This window comes from Ranitomeya variabilis, chromosome 2 (assembly GCF_051348905.1).
Source record: "Ranitomeya variabilis isolate aRanVar5 chromosome 2, aRanVar5.hap1, whole genome shotgun sequence".
Classification (NCBI taxonomy): Eukaryota; Metazoa; Chordata; class Amphibia; order Anura; family Dendrobatidae; genus Ranitomeya; species Ranitomeya variabilis.
The window spans coordinates 840,371,886-840,389,627 of record NC_135233.1 but is presented as its reverse complement, the minus strand read 5'-3'; the positions used below and the strand labels follow the sequence as shown (position 1 = coordinate 840,389,627).

General features: G+C 44.1%; 1 protein-coding gene across 2 annotated transcripts in view; it reads left to right on the top strand.

Moving 5' to 3' along the window:
• The first annotated feature begins 713 nt into the window (after positions 1–713).
• Positions 714–17,742, top strand: part of VWA5B2 (von Willebrand factor A domain containing 5B2) — a 119,169-nt gene continuing 102,140 nt past the window's right edge. The window contains exons 1-2 of one of the 2 annotated variants that reach the window (XM_077290121.1): positions 714–739; positions 14,544–14,689. In XM_077290121.1, coding sequence (XP_077146236.1) covers positions 729–739; positions 14,544–14,689 — 157 coding nt within the window. In that variant the 5' untranslated portion in view covers positions 714–728. Of the gene's footprint in view, positions 740–787; positions 992–14,543; positions 14,690–17,742 lie in introns of those variants that run through there. The other variant, XM_077290122.1, reaches the window with a different exon arrangement.

Below are 17,742 nucleotides of genomic sequence, written 5' to 3'. Positions count from 1 at the left end.
AAGCAATGAGAAACTACTAAATTGCAGCCATGTGTTTTTTTGTGAAAATAAACTTTGTGTACTGTAGACATAGGGCGCTTATAATCTGGACCCCCTAAAAAACGCAGCAAGAACCCTTTTTGTAAGCAGCTTGTTTACTGTCAAGAAGTCAGATTTTGCCTGCAGTAAAAATAAACTGCAAAAAAAGCAACCTGTGAACACAGCCATACGTAAGAAAAAAAAGCAAGAGGCCAAGTTCACACGTTGCATTTTTGCTGCTTTTTTATGCTGCTTTTTATAGTACCAGCAAAAGCTATTACATTTCCGAAATCTCATGCACGCATGTTTTTTTTTTCCTGACTGAAATGGAAACCTGCTTCATATTTTTTTTTTTTTTTTTTTTGGGGGGGGCACTAAACTATCAGCACGCACAAGCAGCAAATACACAGAAAAAGCTGTTTTTAGTAAGAAAGAGGCTCCATACTGTAAAGAGAGCATGTAGAAAAAAAGCAGAACTCAACATTTGCCTAAAAAAACTGCTGAAGTGTATAAAAACAAACAAAAAAAACGCAATAAAAAAAAACCCGAGTGTACAAAACACATTATAGCGAATGAAGAAAGCTGATCCAGGTGTATAAACAAGACAGTGATTTCTCCTCAGGTCGCAGGGCAGACATTGCCGGACTACACCTGAGGGGAGATGCCGGCCGCGGTCCTGCTGTGGGCAACGGCGGCCTCTGACTGGACGCATGGGGTTCAGGTGGGAAAGAGCTGAGGTACAGCACAGCCTCCATTCCCTGCGCAGTCCAGAGCCAGAGAGGGAGGAGGAAGGAAGGGAAGAGGAGGTGCCGGCACCCCGAGAGCAGGAGCCATCCTGAGCTCAGCACTGTGCACACCGTCCAGCTCACTGCTGAGGAAGCAGCTGGGAGAAAGCACAGACCGCACCCTCCATACTTCCAAGCAGCCGCTCCTCTCTGCAGTGCTGGCACCGTCCCAGGGACCTTATACTGAGGTGATGGAGAAGACACCCTCTCAGGCGGGGCACTGACCCACTCTGGAGTTCTGTCTGATTTTGGCAGGGGTGAGGGTACACTGTTAGCTGGTTTGTCACCCCCTGCCATTAGATGGGAGTAGGCTAGCTGGCATCTACAGTAGGTGAGGAGCTGCTCCCAGGGCTTCTGGCTACATGTAGGTGGGATCTTCTGCAGACCACTTTTTGGGTGTGAGACTCTGGGGAAGGAGTGGGCACATTACTTATTCCTGACTCATTCCTCATCTTTTTTCTAACCAAAATATGAAAATGCCAAAGATGTCAGTATTACAGGTAATGGCAGAATTCACTGCAGAGTGTGGTGCCAGGCACAGGTGGCATTCATCTTTTAGTTGCTCTGCTGTGACAACTGTACGCCCATGTACCCTACTTTTGCTATGTTGTGCAGGCTCTGGTATATGTTGGTAATTTGGGTGGATTTCATTGCTGGAAATGATTGGCATAATGTGTGGGATCGGGTCAGGGCACTGTAACAGGGCGGTCAAGTTAAGGGTGAAACCAGGTGCCAGATTTCCATTCGGGGACCATAATAGGGTGTTCAGATTTTATTTTATTTTCATGTGTTATCACTGTTTGGCATGTGTGTAATATTTACAGAATGTGATTGTTTTCATGGTGGAGGTTTTGGGTTGTCATTATGCTGTGTGATGATAATGCTGCGTCTAACATGTCACCCTGTCAGTACCCGTCCAATAGATCTAATGCATATTTAATGTTACACATCTTTCTGGCCAGAGCTTCTTTGCTGACTACTAAAATATGGTATTATATCCCCACCCCAAAACACTGTAACTACAGGTCACAGTGTATAAATCCTAAATATTTACCTATTTTCTAGTAGCATGAGTTTTGGGGAGAAGGCGGGTCACAATAGTCATGGTGGCCACTGCCTCCTCCTCCCAATTTTTCCACTTGTCTGAATAGAAAATCGTCTGGACAGAAAAACAAAGATTGTCAGTAAACCTAGAAAATTGCTGCTCCCCTTGAATTTTGGATTGTTTTCTACTAATATCTATAGTAGTTCTTATTCCCACCATGACAGATATGAAATTCGCTCCTGGTGGTCGTTATGGCATCAAAACACATTTTGGTGAACCCCAAAAGTGTTCCATGATCTAATTTAAGGGGTTATCTCATTCAGGCATTTAGATGGATTGGTGACACCACCACACCCCCCATGTAGAATCTGTGATTATAGCCATACTGGTTGTCACCCATTTAAACATTTATGATTACGGTAATAACTCGACAGAAGAGAACAAATGAAATACTATTGTTTACAGTTGATATCTTTACATCTTGCTGCTTTATTCTTGTGACAGCAATTTTTTCATATTTTGTCTCAGTCTGGACTACATCTCCTTACTTCACGTTTTATTTAGTGTCACATTTACTTATTTTGTGTATACCTTGCATATAATCCTCTTTTTTTTTTTCAAATAATTTTATTAAACATTTTGACATTTTTACAATGTTGGATAAGGGAAGAAAGGGAAAAGGAATGAGGAAAGGGAAATAAAGGGAAGGAAAACCCCAAACACATTGGGGTTTGGAAAACAGGCATTCAAAACAGACCAAAATATAGTTGCTTAAGTATACTACACATATGAAACTTATAAAGAAAGAGAAGAAAAAGGAGTAATAATTATTCTAGCATTATATGAAATGGCTATATATTTTAGAAAAATAAAATGTTGCTTAAAAGCTAAGCCTAGCAGTAAACTTGTCGATATGAAGGTCAGAGATAAAATAGCCTAAGCTTAAAAAATATGACAAAGAACTATGTAGACATAATGTATACAATTTAAACAAAGATGTAGATTATAAAATAGCGACAATATCTAGTTAACATATACAATGCTCAGTAGTATTAGTATTCTAAATTAGTAGTCCGTGAGATAAAAGTAGAATAAAAAGTCGTATAAAAGAAAATAATGCCTGTAACAGGTCCGAGAGTGCACCCGACACCCCAAAGACCTAGTGGAGGAAAGTTCGGTTTTGGTCCAAGAAACAAAACCAGTAAAGAAAAAAAAGAAAAATACGAAGTGAATTTTGAAGTGGAATTAAGCTGTTGCGGTTACTCAGATAGTCCGTCGTTGGTTGTTTGTAGATTGTTCAACCAGAACAGTTGTCCTTCAAATTGTAGATGGGAAACTGGATGTGGCCCCAGAGGAGTAAATTCCAATGCGTTATAACAGTTCAATACCCTCGACTGGAGAGGCAACATAGTATAAACCTGACGGGAGTCTCACCCGGAGAGTTGATGATCTTGTCCAGGAGTAGGAGACGCCTGCTCGCAGTAATTCTCTTGTGGTGTGCGAAAAAACTCTCCTATTTTGGAGCTTAATTTTTGTCAAATCTTTATAAAAAGACAGATGTTTGTAAGGGGAAGAGAGGAATCCCTGATCTCTCGAAATACCCAAAAGTGTGTTCCTCACCCAATTTGGATAAAAAGTAACAATGACGTCGCATGACAGGTCCTTGGGAAGTGTGGGTGGTCTACGTATTCTGACAACTCTCTCTATCGAAGGGCCTTCAGTAGAGTTAGGCAGTAAATTAGAAATCATTGAAGATACGTAACTCTCCAACTGGGAAGCCTGAATTGAATCTGGTATACCCCTGATCTTAACGTTATTCTTCCTTTTAAAGTCTTCAAAATTATTTAAATTGGTTTGTAAGAGATCCAATTTTTTCTGGATCTCCTCCAATGAATCTAAAGGCTTAGAAATGGCTTGACGAATGTTTTGTTCGTTTTTTCCAAAATTGCGTTTATATGCAACTGAATCTAGAACGGAAGAGGTTCCAGTATTTATGATAGGGGGGATTATCTCAGCTGCAGATTTTACGGATGTAATTATCTCTTGGAAAAGCTTTTTAATAAACGTTTGGGACGCTTTTGAATTGAATGACAGTTTAGGCTCAGTAATTACATCCTTCCCGCAAATGTTCAAGGTGGTCAGAAATGATTGGATAAGACACACCATAAACCCCTCTGTTGGATAATCTTCAGATGCTGGAATACCTTCAAATTTTACTAATGCTGGGGAAGACTTTTTTAATCTGCGTTTTACAGGCTTTTTAAGTGGTTCACCAGAAACCTCACTTGAAGAAGAGTAACTGGAGTAATTAACCGTATCATAATCAGAATATTCAAGATCATCACTATTCATGTATGCCTCCTCTGGGTCTGATCCCTCTGATCCGTCTAGGGATCCAGTCAAACCATTAGATAGATCTATAACTAAACACAGTACCACTGGCGCTCAACACTATTGCCCACTGAGTCTGTGGGACTGACTGGTATAGTCACCCAGCTGCTGGTATCCTCAGAACATGTGCCACTTCTGAAAAGACCAAATAAACTCAAAACTGATACCGCGCTTGGGTTATTGGAGTACTCAATCTATAGTGACCGGGATATGATCCAAGTAAGTGTGATGATAATTGCAAATATCCCACTACAAATGGTGGTGGATCCAGTACCAGACTGCTGAGCCACCTAGTCACCTATAGGCGATTGCTAAATGCACAGCACAAAAAAGGGGCCAGTAAGACGCCCTGTTCACCGTGAATGTCAGTGCACAAAAAAAAAAAAAAAATTATATATATTATATGGTTGCCATTTTTATTTATGGATATTGTCCTACGTTCCCTAAACAAGGGACAAGCTGTGTATTATATGGGGGGTTGGTTACTGTGGTGAGTGGCAGCTATCGCAGTTCACTGACAATTGAGCCGACTGGGGCGGGTAATTAGTTTCAGGGGGCGGGCTCATAGGGGTAGCGAAGGCATATATTGAAGAGGAGCTCTCCTGCAGGCTTCAACCCTGATGAAGAAGGGCGTTTACCCTTTGAAACGCGTTGGTTTCCTTTTTGGCCCTAGCAGGGCTCCGTAGGCCTGTGACGTCACACGCTGCTTGTCAGCGTCGGCCATCTTTGTTTCCAAGTGCAACCAGGGACGCCTCCGGCCGGGACGTTCTCTGGCTCTTCACTTACCAGCGATACCCCACACAGGTCACGCAGGACCACTATCTGTGTGCCCACCCGTCACCCGCAGGCATACTCTGCGCGCATACCCGTCACATCTACTTGCGGCACACCGCACACCTCCCCGGACATCTATTAAGAAGAGCTGCACGCCCAACCAGTCACAGCACACGGTAAGGGCTTTCCACAATTATTGTTCATGTTTTTTGCGGGGGCCGCTGTGCACTGACATTCACGGTGAACAGGGCGTCTTACTGGCCCCTTTTTTGTGCTGTGCATTTAGCAATCGCCTATAGGTGACTAGGTGGCTCAGCAGTCTGGTACTGGATCCACCACCATTTGTAGTGGGATATTTGCAATTATCATCACACTTACTTGGATCGTATCCCGGTCACTATAGATTGAGTACTCCAATCACCCAAGCGCGGTATCCGTTTTGAGTTCATTAGATAGATCTGATCGTTCATCCTCTAATTCTCCCCCCTCCTGCAGACCCCCTGAAGTTTCGGATCTATTAAATGAGGCAATTAATGACCTATAGGGCTCCATGTCAAATATAGGGTTATTCAAAGTAAATTTTTGGCGCTCAGATTCTTCCCCTAAATGAGTAATGCTAGGATTCTCTTTCTGCATGTCTGTGGCTTTGAGGCAGGAGGGGCTTGCAACAGGGGGGATGTGGCTTTGGTGTCCTTTAGTGAAATCATGGCCCCCGTTAATGTTGGGAAGCCCAGCTAAGCCCCCTACTGTATTGATGCTGGGAGAAGGTTGTTCATATAGGTTGGGGTGATTTAAAGTGTCTCTTACCCACACCGATGTCAATCGGTCCTTTTTATACTGCAGTGCTGACGTCCTTTGATCCGCTCCTGTATCAGCGAAGTCCTCTCCTTTGTGCATGTTCCTTCCAATTAGCGGCTCCTCGCTCTTTTCCAGGTGCTGCGGCGTTACCTCTTGTCGCTCCTGTAAGAGGTCTCCCCGGCGCTTCTGCGGCTCCCCGCTCGTCTCCCGATGCTGCGGCGCTACTTCCTGTTTCTCCAGAGAGGGGGCTTCCCGGCGCTTCAGCAGCTCGTCGCTCCTCTCCAAGCGCTGCGGCACTACCTCTTGTTCCGCCGGAGAGAGATCTCCCCGGCACGATCCCATCACCACTTCCTGTTCAGGAAGCGGCGCTTCTTTCATCGACTCCTGCTCTGCGGTCGATGTCGCTTTCTCCATCCAGGTCCCGGCGGCTGTCAGACTCTTTGGCACAAATACCTGTGCCTTGTAGTTTAGGCTGCTCCTCTTGGCTTGGGTGTGTGGCTGCAGCTTGTCAGGCGCCTGCGAGGGATGAGTCACCCCTTTGTTGCCGGGGGCCGCTTGCTTCTTCCCGGCGCCCAGTTCCACCGCAGCTCCCTGCTTCTTTCTGCTGCCACTTGCTGATAGCAGCGTCGCTGGAGAGGGAGCTTTTTTGCCTGTCTGTACCCTGGAGGTCCGCTGAGCTGCAGAAGTCCTTGGCTTAGCTGGAGTCTGGTAGGGTGTCAGCTTCAGCGTGGCAGATCCACCATGTTTTCCTCCATGCGGGGGCAGCGCTCCTCCAGAGCCACGGCTGTGTTTCTGTCCTGGAGAAGGGTTTCTCTTCACAGGACTGGGTCCATTCTTCTTGGAATCGGTTCTAGGCATCTTCATAACGCTGCAGGACCTAATTAGTCCACTTTTTGTAGCTTTTTAGTAGCTTGGATCTGGGAAAATTCAGGAGCTCCTATAAAATAGGTCTGCTCCTGCTCCCGTGCAAACCACGCCCCCCCCATATAATCCTCATTTTAAAATAAAAGTATCACCTGCAGATCTACCAGTTCTGTGATTGCTGAGCTCTGTATAGCCCCGCTAGCACTACTGATTGGCAGCTTTCTACTTATGCACAATGTACACAGAAAGCTGACAATCATTGGTAGGGTCGGGGTTATACAGAGAAGGAGAACTTATCTATATGGCACGAGACGACTAATGATAATCTTCTGCTGATGAAACACTGATTGTAATGAAACCTACACCAAGCAGCCCAGTAGCTGACCCATGGATGGAATCAGTGTCTCTGCCCCTACGTCATGCTGCTCTCAGATTGCATAGCAAAAACCTGCTTACAGATTCCCTTTGTGTGCTATAACAAAAATACTATATACATGCCTTGCCTAGCAGTCTTCCAGTGCTATTCTGTACTGCTGGCCTGTCCTTCTACCCACAGTCTCCAGTCCTTCTCCTCCAGCTTTGTCATCATGTGAATGCTGCAGTCAATCAGTGGCCGCACTGTTGATGCTATGGTCAGTTTTCCAACCTCTGATTGGCTGGCTGAAAAAAAGACCTCGGTCAATCAAGTTCAGCCTTTCTGAACCAATTGTCATTGTGTCACTAAATTAACTACAACCCACAATGTTATGTGTACTGAGGAAATCATCCAGCCCTTTTTAAAAGCTGTTATAGTGTCTGCCATTACTACCTCTTGTGGTCGGGCATTCCACAGTCTGACTGCTCGGACAGTAAAGAACCCTTTCCTATTTAGCTGCCTGAATCGCCTTTATTCCACCCTTAATGAGTGCCCCCTGGTTCATAGGTGATGAGCGCATATACTCGTTACTCGAGATTTCTCGAGCATGCTCGGGTGTCCTCCGAGTATTTTTTAGTGCTTGGAGATTGTTTTCCTTGCCGCGGCTGAATGATTTACATCTGTTAGCCAGCATAAGTACATGTGGGAACCAGGCAACCCCCACATGTACTTCTGCTGGCTAACAGATGTAAATCATTCAGCTGCAGCACGGAAAACTAAATCTCCGAGCCCTAAAAAATACTCGGAGGACCCCCGAGCATGCTCGAGAAATCTCGAGTAACGAGTATATTCGCTCATCACTAGTGATCTGTAAAGTAGTACAGAGCAGCAGCTGGGATTGGTAGATCTGTATGTGCTATTTAAAACAATATGTAGAGCCATTCTACAGCTCTATCTTACCTGCACTTTGAGTTTACTAATATACTTTGATTCCCCCCCAGCGTACTTTTGTCTAAATCTGCAGGTTACGTAGCAGCACTATTTGGATCCTTGCCACTTCGCTGACGTATTGTTCAAATTCCTCATGTGTCCCTGCGGCATCCAAGTGCAACATTGACAATGATGTCTGCTGGGTCAGGTTCTTCTTTTCCCCAACTTTTTCAGTACTCAGAATGGATTTTAGTAGCTAAACCAGCAGATGTCAAAGTTAAAGATGAGGGCTAGCGTTGCCATTTAACAAGCACTTCCGGCAAAAATGTTACCCCCTAAACCTTTCTGAATATATCTGTGATGTAGTGCAGTTAGATTAAAATAATGACTGACTATTGTCCTACCTCGGTTTCCAGCGTTGCTCGGGCATCATCTGGGTCACGTTATCAGAGAGGGGTTTGGGTCACGTAACTCAGAAGAGGACTAGAGCGACGCTGGAAACCAGGGATGATGGCAATCTGTAAGTATTGTAATAGAACTACGCTAGAGAGATGTGTAGAAAGGATTATGGGATAACATCTTTTTTGGGAGTGCTTCTTAAAAATGAGCCAGAATGTCACTGATCATAATGAGGAATTGTTTGAAATTAGGCTCTGGATTTCACTACTGTCAAATTAGACAAATGTTTCAGATTAGTACAGTAGTATAATGCATGACTCATCCCTCTGTATTGGGTGCAGGCTGCACATTCTCTATAGTCTCGGGAGCTCTAGAAAGGTGGTCTGTACTTTGTCATCTATGTGTATGTGTGGATTAAAGGTGTCCAGATAAATGATTAATCCACTGGTAAACACAGCCAGCTCCAGAACAGATCTCATGGAAACTGAATTCCTCATCACCGTGCAGCCTAGAAAACAGGGACACGTGGAAGCTGCAAACTGGAATAACATATGGCCCTAGCCATGAGGGTATAGAGGTGCGACTCCTCTTACCAAAACTGTTCTATCAAAATATAATTTGCAATGCACGTTGTATAACAAAGATAACCTGTGTTTGTATTTTCTAGTCTTAATAAGATTTGTCCTCCGAGGTAGCATCTCCACGGAAAGAAGATAACTTTTACTCCCAGGAAAGAATATAATTTTTCTCTTCGCCACGACAGCACCCACTGAGAGAGGGGATCCGCCCCTAGGAACAGGAAACCCTACGGAGAGATAAAAGGGGCGGTCCCCCTCGCTCCCACAGTTTGGTTTCCTGTTCCTACGGGAATCCACGGAGAAGAGGATGCCTAGCCTGGATGCCGCTTGCGCAGTTTACCTGTGAGGACGGCAAGGGCTCCAGGGCTGGATGCAGCGTCGGGGGTCCTCTTCTCAGTTCCCCCCTCTGCTGGCAGACGCCATGAGGCCACAACTGCAGGGGTTCCTGGCTCATGGGAATCCATCCGGGCAGTCTGCGGGACCTAGCGCCGAGGAGAGGTAAGCGCTGCGCTTTGGCGAGCGCTCAGGCGGCGTGGAGCTCCACAGTTTACCCGGGGGTCCTGAATTGAAACTCCGGGCGGAGGAGGAGGTGGACGGCACCCGCGCTGATGCCGGTGACAGCGCGAGTGCACACAGTATGGCCGCGACCCGGAAGTGGTTAGCACTTCCGGGTTCAACCGGAAGAAGATGGCGGCCCCCATGTAAAAGGACGCCGGCACAAGCGCCCGGTGTCCACAATGGATTCGTCACAGACACCTGCGATGCTCTCCATAGAAGACACCGCGGCTACCCCACGTACACGGGGCAGCAGCAGTCGCTCCAAACAGAGCGGATCCTCCAGGAAGAAATCCGGTTCTCCACCTAAATCTCCTCGTCAATCGGTACCGTAAAAGCTTCACTGGGGTAAGTGTGCTTCTACCCTCATAAGCTGACTGGTGTTCCCTTTCCCTTTATACACTTAGGGAAAGAAAACAGAGAAAACGAAGCACAAACAGTGTGCATTATGTCTCCAGCCTCTCCCGGATAGTTATAAAAAGAGATTGTGCAAATCATGTATTGCTTCTACCTTGCGGGAGGAAGCCTCAGTTAAATCTGAGGACATCAGGCTCATGATAAGGCAAGAGTTACAAGCCTTGCGAGGTTCTGATAAAGAGCCACATACTAGAAGTAAAAAAGGATATGAATCCCCTATATCTGACCCATCTTCGGATAGGGAGAAAGCGGACTCTGACATCTCCTGCGAATATGTTTCCTCGGACGAGGAACAGGATACATGCTTTCCCACGGATAGTATTGACAACCTTGTCAGGTCCGTGTGTAATACGATGGGTATCGAAGATTCTAAAATTCCCAGAACACAGCAGGACATTATGTTCGCTGGCTTATCGGAAAAGAAAAGGCCTTCTTTTCCGGTGATAGCAGCAATAAAATCTTTAGTTAAAAAAGAATGGGAAAGCCAGGGCCAAAGGGGGTTACCTCCATCCTCAAAGAGACGGTATCCCTTCAATGATGAAGAGTTCTCGACATGGTCAAAAGCGCCAAAAGTGGACGCTGCGGTAGCATCTACATCTAAAAGATCTTTGCTACCTGTGGAGGATTCAGGCTCATTACAGGACCCGTTAGACCGTAAAGCCGACTCACTACTAAAAAGAGCCTGGGAGTCGTGTACGGGAGCCTTCAGACCATCTATCTCTGCTACATGCACCGCTAGGTCCATGTTGGTCTGGCTGAGTGACTTAGAGGAAGGCCTTAAAAGTGGTCTTTCCAGAGACAAACTGCTGTCTTCTATACCCTTAATTAGAGGGGCTACAGCTTTTTTGGCGGATTCATCGGCCGATTCTATACGTTTGGCAGCCAAATCAGCAGGTCTCACAAACGCGGCACGCAGAGCCCTATGGCTTAAGGGCTGGAAAGGCGATCCACAGACAAAGTCTAAGTTATGTGGCCTCCCATGTCAGGGTGAGTACCTGTTTGGTACCAAACTGGACGAGATTCTAACTAAAGCGGGGGAAAGAAAGAAGGGCTTCCCTAATAATAATTACCTTCCATTCTATAGGAAAGCGTTCCGGAAGCCCATATTTAATAAAAGAAAAGATTTTAAAAACCAAGATCGCTGGACCCCTAGAGACGCAAAACAAAGAGGTGCATTCTTTGGGAAGCGCCCTTTTAAATCTGAAGACAAGCCCCGTTAGAGCAGATCTACCTGTGGGAGGTAGATTATCCTCTTTTTCAGACCAATGGAGGAAAATAACTTCGAACAATTGGGCAAATAATCTCGTCACCTCTGGCTTAAAATTAAAATTTGCCCGAGTCCCTTCGGACTCATTTCTATTGACTTCCTTAAAGTCACAGTCTCAACAGGAGGCATTACAGCAAGAAGTAATGAATCTGCTATCCAAAGGAGTTTTGGTGGAGGTTCCATTTCTTCAGGAAGGGAAAGGGTTCTATTCCCCGCTGTTTCTAATCACAAAACCTGATGGATCATTCAGAACCATCATAAATCTTAAAAAACTGAACACCTTCCTAGAAAATCAAACTTTTAAAATGGAATCCATTCGATCCACCGTAAAACTCCTGTTTCCCTATTGCTTTATGGCGGTTCTGGACTTAAAAGATGCGTATTACCATCTACCAATCTTTAAAGAGCATCAACAATTTCTCCGCGTAGCGGTTATATTAAATGGATGTATACGGCACTTTCAGTACACAGCAATGCCCTTTGGACTATCAATTGCTCCAAGGGTATTTACTAAACTAATGTCAGAGGTTATGTCTTATCTAAGATTAAAAGACACACTCATAATCCCGTACTTAGACGACCTGCTAGTAGTGGGAAAATCCACCTCGCAATGTCAGCAAAGACTATGTCATATGATCTCATCCTTACAGAATTTAGGATGGATAATAAATTGGGAAAAATCTAGACTGATCCCAACAACCCGGCAGGTATTTTTGGGAATTATATTAGATTCTGTAAGTCAAAAGTGTTTCCTCCCAGAATCTAAACAGATAACAATTAGGGATAAAGTTCAGTCCATACTAGATAAACCTATAATTTCCCTCCGGGAAGGCATGTCCTTGCTTGGCTCCTTCACGTCATGTATCCCAGCGGTTCCGTGGGCCCAGTTCCACTCGAGGTGCTTACAGTATACAATTTTACATGAGGAGATAAAATTACAAGGGCGTTTAGACGGTAAGATTTCCCTTTCTAATGATGTAGTCCAATCCCTAACCTGGTGGCTACAGCCAGATCATCTAGTTAGTGGGGTTCCCTGGGAGGTCAAACCCTCAAACATAATTTTTACGGATGCCAGCCCTCATGGTTGGGGGGCACACTTGGGGAACCAGGTTGTCCAGGGGCTGTGGTCGGTTACGGAATTAGACGACTCCTCCAATAAAAAAGAACTAAAAGCCATCTATCATGCCCTATGTGAATTCCTCCCGCAGCTGCACGGAACACATACCAGGGTGCTCTCAGACAACATGACATCGGTGGCTTACGTCAACCATCAAGGCGGAACGAGATCAGGCACTCTCATGTCTATAGCCGAAAACATCTTGACTATAGCCGAAAATCATCTTCTGTCCTTATCAGCACTACATATCCGGGGGATAGACAACGCAAAAGCAGACTTTCTCAGTCGTCATACCCTCCATCAGGGGGAGTGGGTGTTAAATCGTCGGATATTCAGTATGATAACTATAAAATGGGGTATACCCGACATAGATCTCTTTGCCACAAGAGACAACAGGCAAGTAAAAACATTCGCCTCAATGTTTCGAACAGACAACCCCGATGTTCTCGACGCCCTCCAGATTCCATGGACATTTCAGAAAGCATATGCCTTTCCCCCAATGATTCTTCTTCCAACAGTCATCAGGAAGATAAGAGAGGACAGAGCGAATGTGATATTGATCGCTCCATTCTGGCCAAAGAGACCATGGTTTTCCCTGCTCAGAGCCATGTCCATCTCGGATCCATGGATTCTCCCAGAGAATCAAGATCTGCTTTTCCAGGGACCCTTCAACCACCCTCATGTGAAGGGTCTACGGTTGACAGCCTGGGATTTGAGAGGCAGCTGTTAAAACTAAGGGGCTTCTCTGATAAAGTAATTGATACCCTATTGCTGAGTAGAAAAAGATCCACTACATCGATCTATGTAAAAGTATGGAAAAAATTTTTAAGCCTCTATCCCTCAGCCCTGTCAAATGAAATTCCAGTCCCTATTATTCTTGAATTTCTCCAAAAAGGACGTGATTTAGGCCTTTCAGTTAACACCTTGAAAGTGCAAGTTTCAGCGCTAGGGGCTTTGTATAGTCACAATGTTGCAGGAGATAGATGGATATCCAGATTCATCTCAGCCTGCCAGAGAGCAGAACCAGTCCATATTCCCAACTCACCTCCTTGGGATGTTAATCTGGTCCTTGAAGCCTTAACAAATCACCCGTTCGAGCCTCTACATTCTGCTCACATTAAACATGTCTCCCTCAAAACAGCTCTTCTTGTTGCCTTAGTATCGGCAAGAAGGGTAAGTGACATACAGGCGCTATCAGTAGATCCTCCATTTATGTCAATATTGCCAGATAGGATTGTCCTAAAGACAGACCCTTCCTACTTACCTAAAATGAGTACCAAATTCCATAGGTCTCAGGAAATTCTTCTTCCTACCTTCTATAATAATCCTACAAATCAGGAAGAAGAAAAATACCATACTTTAGATGTGAGGAGGGCTGTAATAACCTATCTAGACAGAACTAGCGCCTGGAGGAAGAGCAGGGCTCTCTTTGTTTCCTTCCAGGGTCAGAGGAAAGGAGCTGGTGTTACGAAAGGCACATTATCCCGATGGATTCGGGAGGCGATATACCTGGCCTATTCGTCTAAAGGGGAAGATCCACCTGAGACTATAAAGGCACATTCCACCCGGGCGATAGCATCATCCTGGGCAGAGCGAGCAGAAGTTCCAATAGAACTCATATGTAAGGCCGCAACCTGGTCGTCTCCTACTACCTTCTATAGTCACTACAGATTAGATTTATCTGCCTCCACTGACCTGTGTTTCGGTAGATCGGTTCTTAACACGATAATCCCCCCCCAAATAACTATCTCTGAAAGTCTCTCAGTGGGTGCTGTCGTGGCGAAGAGAAAACACCGGATTACGTACCGGTAATGCTCTTTTATAGAGCCACGACAGCACCCCTTCACTTCCCTCCCTTATATATATTAGTTTGCATATGAGCACAAATAAGGGTGATTGGTTCTTGTAAATATTAGTAGTATAAGATTAAATGATAATAGAATTGCCTACTAATACTGGTGGGCGGTTCCTCGCAATCTCTGTAACCCAAACTGTGGGAGCGAGGGGGACCGCCCCTTTTATCTCTCCGTAGGGTTTCCTGTTCCTAGGGGCGGATCCCCTCTCTCAGTGGGTGCTGTCGTGGCTCTATAAAAGAGCATTACCGGTACGTAATCCGGTGTTTTACAAGCGTATGTTACTTGTTTTTTACAGACCTCTTCTTTACAAGTATGATAGACATTGAAGAGCTTGATACATTATGTATGAATGTTACATATATTTATGCTGTAATGAAACATTTTCTCTCAACAGTAGCAGGATGCCTGGTCTGTATGATACATCCTCCTGGGTGCAGCTCCCTCTTGAGGCTTCATGTGTAAATGCCTGTGCCAATGGGTTTAGCCTGGGGCTCAGTGCCCAGTTGACCTACCTAAACACCTGTGGCGACACAGTACAAGGTAGGATTATAATAGTAGACTGTATTGTAAAAATGTTCTTAATCTTAAATTATATCCCAATTCCAAAAAAGTTGGGACGCTGGGTAAAATGTAGAGAAAGCAGTGATTTGTAAATTTTTTTACAGCCTTATTTTATTTGCAATAGAACACATGTCAGAAGCTGAAAGTTAATTTTTTTCCCATTTCTTTTGAAAAAGTAACTAATTTAGACAATGGTGTCAGCAATGCATCTACAAAAAGTTGGGACCAGGATAATAAAAGGCTGGAAATGTAAGTGGTACTAATGAAACACAGGTGATTCTGTATGAAAAGAGCGTGTTGGAGAGTCTGTCAGAAGCAAAGCTGGTCTGTGAACAATTGTCTAAAAACTATGAAATGTTCTTCAATGTAAAATTGCAAAGACTTGGAATATCCCACCATGTACAGTACATAATATTGGAAGATTGAGAGGTTTTGAAGAAATCCATGTACATTAAATTTTTGTGGTCTACGGGCCCTCAGGCGGCACTGCCAGTAAAAAGAGACATGATTTGGTCATGCAAATCACTGCATGGGCTCAGAAATACTTTGAGAAATCATTATCTGTGAACACAGTTCATAGTACAAGTTAAAGCTTTATCATGCAAAGAAGCGATATACCAACACAATCCAGAAACGCTGCCATCTTCTCTGGGTCTAAGCTTATTTAAAATGAGCCAAGGAAAAAATGGCAAACTGTTCTGTGATCAGATGAATCAAAACTTAAATTCCTTATGAAAGCCACGGACGCTGTGACCTGCAGTCATAGTAGAGGGACCATCCAGCTTATCTGTGCACAGTCCATAAGCCTGCATCTCTGAAGGCATGGGGTTGCATTAGTCCCTATGGCATAGGCAGCTTACACAACTTGGAATGCGCTGTCAATACTGAGCATTATCTAAAGGTTTTAGAATCATATGCTCCCATGCAGACATCTACAGGTGCTTCTCACAAAATTAGAATAGCATGAAAAAGTTAATTTATTTCAAGTCTTCAATACAAAAAATGAAACTCCTATATTATATATAGTCATTACAAACAGAGAGATGTATTTCAAGTGTTTAGTTCTGTTAATGTTGATGATTATGGCCTACAGCCCATGCAAACCCAACAGTCATTATGTCAGTAAATTAGAATAATTAATATAAAACACCTGCAAAGGCTTCCTAAGCGTTTAAAAAGGTCCGTAATTCTGTTTCAGTAGGCTCCACAATCATGGGGAAGACTGCTGACTTGACAGATGTCCAGAAGGCAGTCATTGACACATTCCACAAGGAGGGTAAACCACAAAAGGTCATTGCTAAAGAAGCTGGCTGTTCACAGAGTTCTGTATCCAAGCATATTAATGGAAAGTTGAGTGGAAGGAAAAAGTAGAAAAAGGTGCACAAGCAACCGGGATTACCGCAGAAGGCCATTCTAAAATTTTGGGGAGATTCACAAGGAGTGGACTGCTGCTGGAGTCATTGCTTCAAGAGCCACCACATCCAGGACATGGGCTACAAGTGTCAAGCCACTCATGACCAATAGACAATGCCAGAAGCTTCTTACCTGGGCCAAGGAGAAAAAGAACTGGACTGTTGCTCAGTGGTCCAAGGTGTTGTTTTCACATGAAAGTAAATTCTGCATTTCATTTGGAAATCAAGGTCCCAGAGTCTGGAAGAAGACTGGAGAGGCACACAATCCAAGCTGCTTGTGGTCTAGTGTGAAGTTTCTACAATCAGTGATGGTTTGGGGAGCCATGTCATCTGCTGCTGTAGCTCCACTGTGTTTTATCAAGACCAAAGTCAGCGCAGCCGTCTACCAGGAAATTTTAGAGGACTTTAGAGGCTTCCCTCTGCCGACAAGCTTTTTGGAGATGTAAATTTAATTCTCCAGCAGGACTTGGCACCTGTCCACACTGCCAAAAGTACCAATACCTGGTTTGAAAACAACAGTATCAATGTGGTTGATTGGCCAGCAAACTCGCCTGACAACCCCATAGAGAATATATGGGGTATTGTCAAGAGGAAGAAAACAGCAGACCCAACAATGCAAACGAGCTGAAGGCTGCTATTAAAGCAACCTGGGCTTCCATAACACCTCAGCAGTGCCACAGGCTGAACGCCTCCATACCACACCGCATTGATGCAGTAATTGATGCAAAAGGAGCCCCGACCAAGTATTGAGTGTATTTACTGAACATGCATTTCAGTAGGCCAACATTCTGGATTTTCAAATAATTTTTCAAGCTGGTGTTATAAAGTATTCTAATTTACTGAGATAATGACTTTTGGGTTTTCATTGGCTGTAAGCCATAATCATCAACATTAACAGAAATAAACACTTGAAATACATCTCTGTATTGACTCTATATAATGAGTTTCACTTTTTGTATTGAACTGAAATACATTAACTTTTTGATGATATTCTAATTTTGTGAGAAGCACCTGTATTTCAGGGAATGCCTTGCATGCTTCAGCAAGACCATGCTAAACAACATACTGCATCCATCACAACAGCATGGCTTTGCACACCCTGTTATCTTTCCAGACATTTATAGATTGTTGTAAAAAGAAGAGGGGTTGCCACACAAAGGTAGATGAGGCCCTGTCCCAACTTTTTTGAGACGTGTTCCTGCCCTCAATTTTTAAATGTGTGTTGTTGTTTCTTTTCATAAAATGGAAAAATGTCTTGTTTTCAACTTCTGATTTGTGTTCTGTTGTGGATAAAATACGACTATAAGAGATTTCCAAATAATTGCTTATCAATTTTTCTGTACGTTTTACACAGCATCCTAACTTTTCTTTTTTTGGAATTGTGGTTGTGTTAGGTTATGTTCACATGTCTAAGTAATCATGAGTTAGAATGGATCCAGCAGCAATCTGATGACAAAGACGTTCTGCCGTAACCACTTTTTTGCCGCCTAAAAAAACAGATTTCAACATTGAAGTCTGTTAACCCCTTCATGACCCAGCCTATTTTGACCTTAATGACCTGGCTGTTTTTTGCAATTCTGACCAGTGTCCCTTTATGAGGTAATAACTCAGAAACGCTTC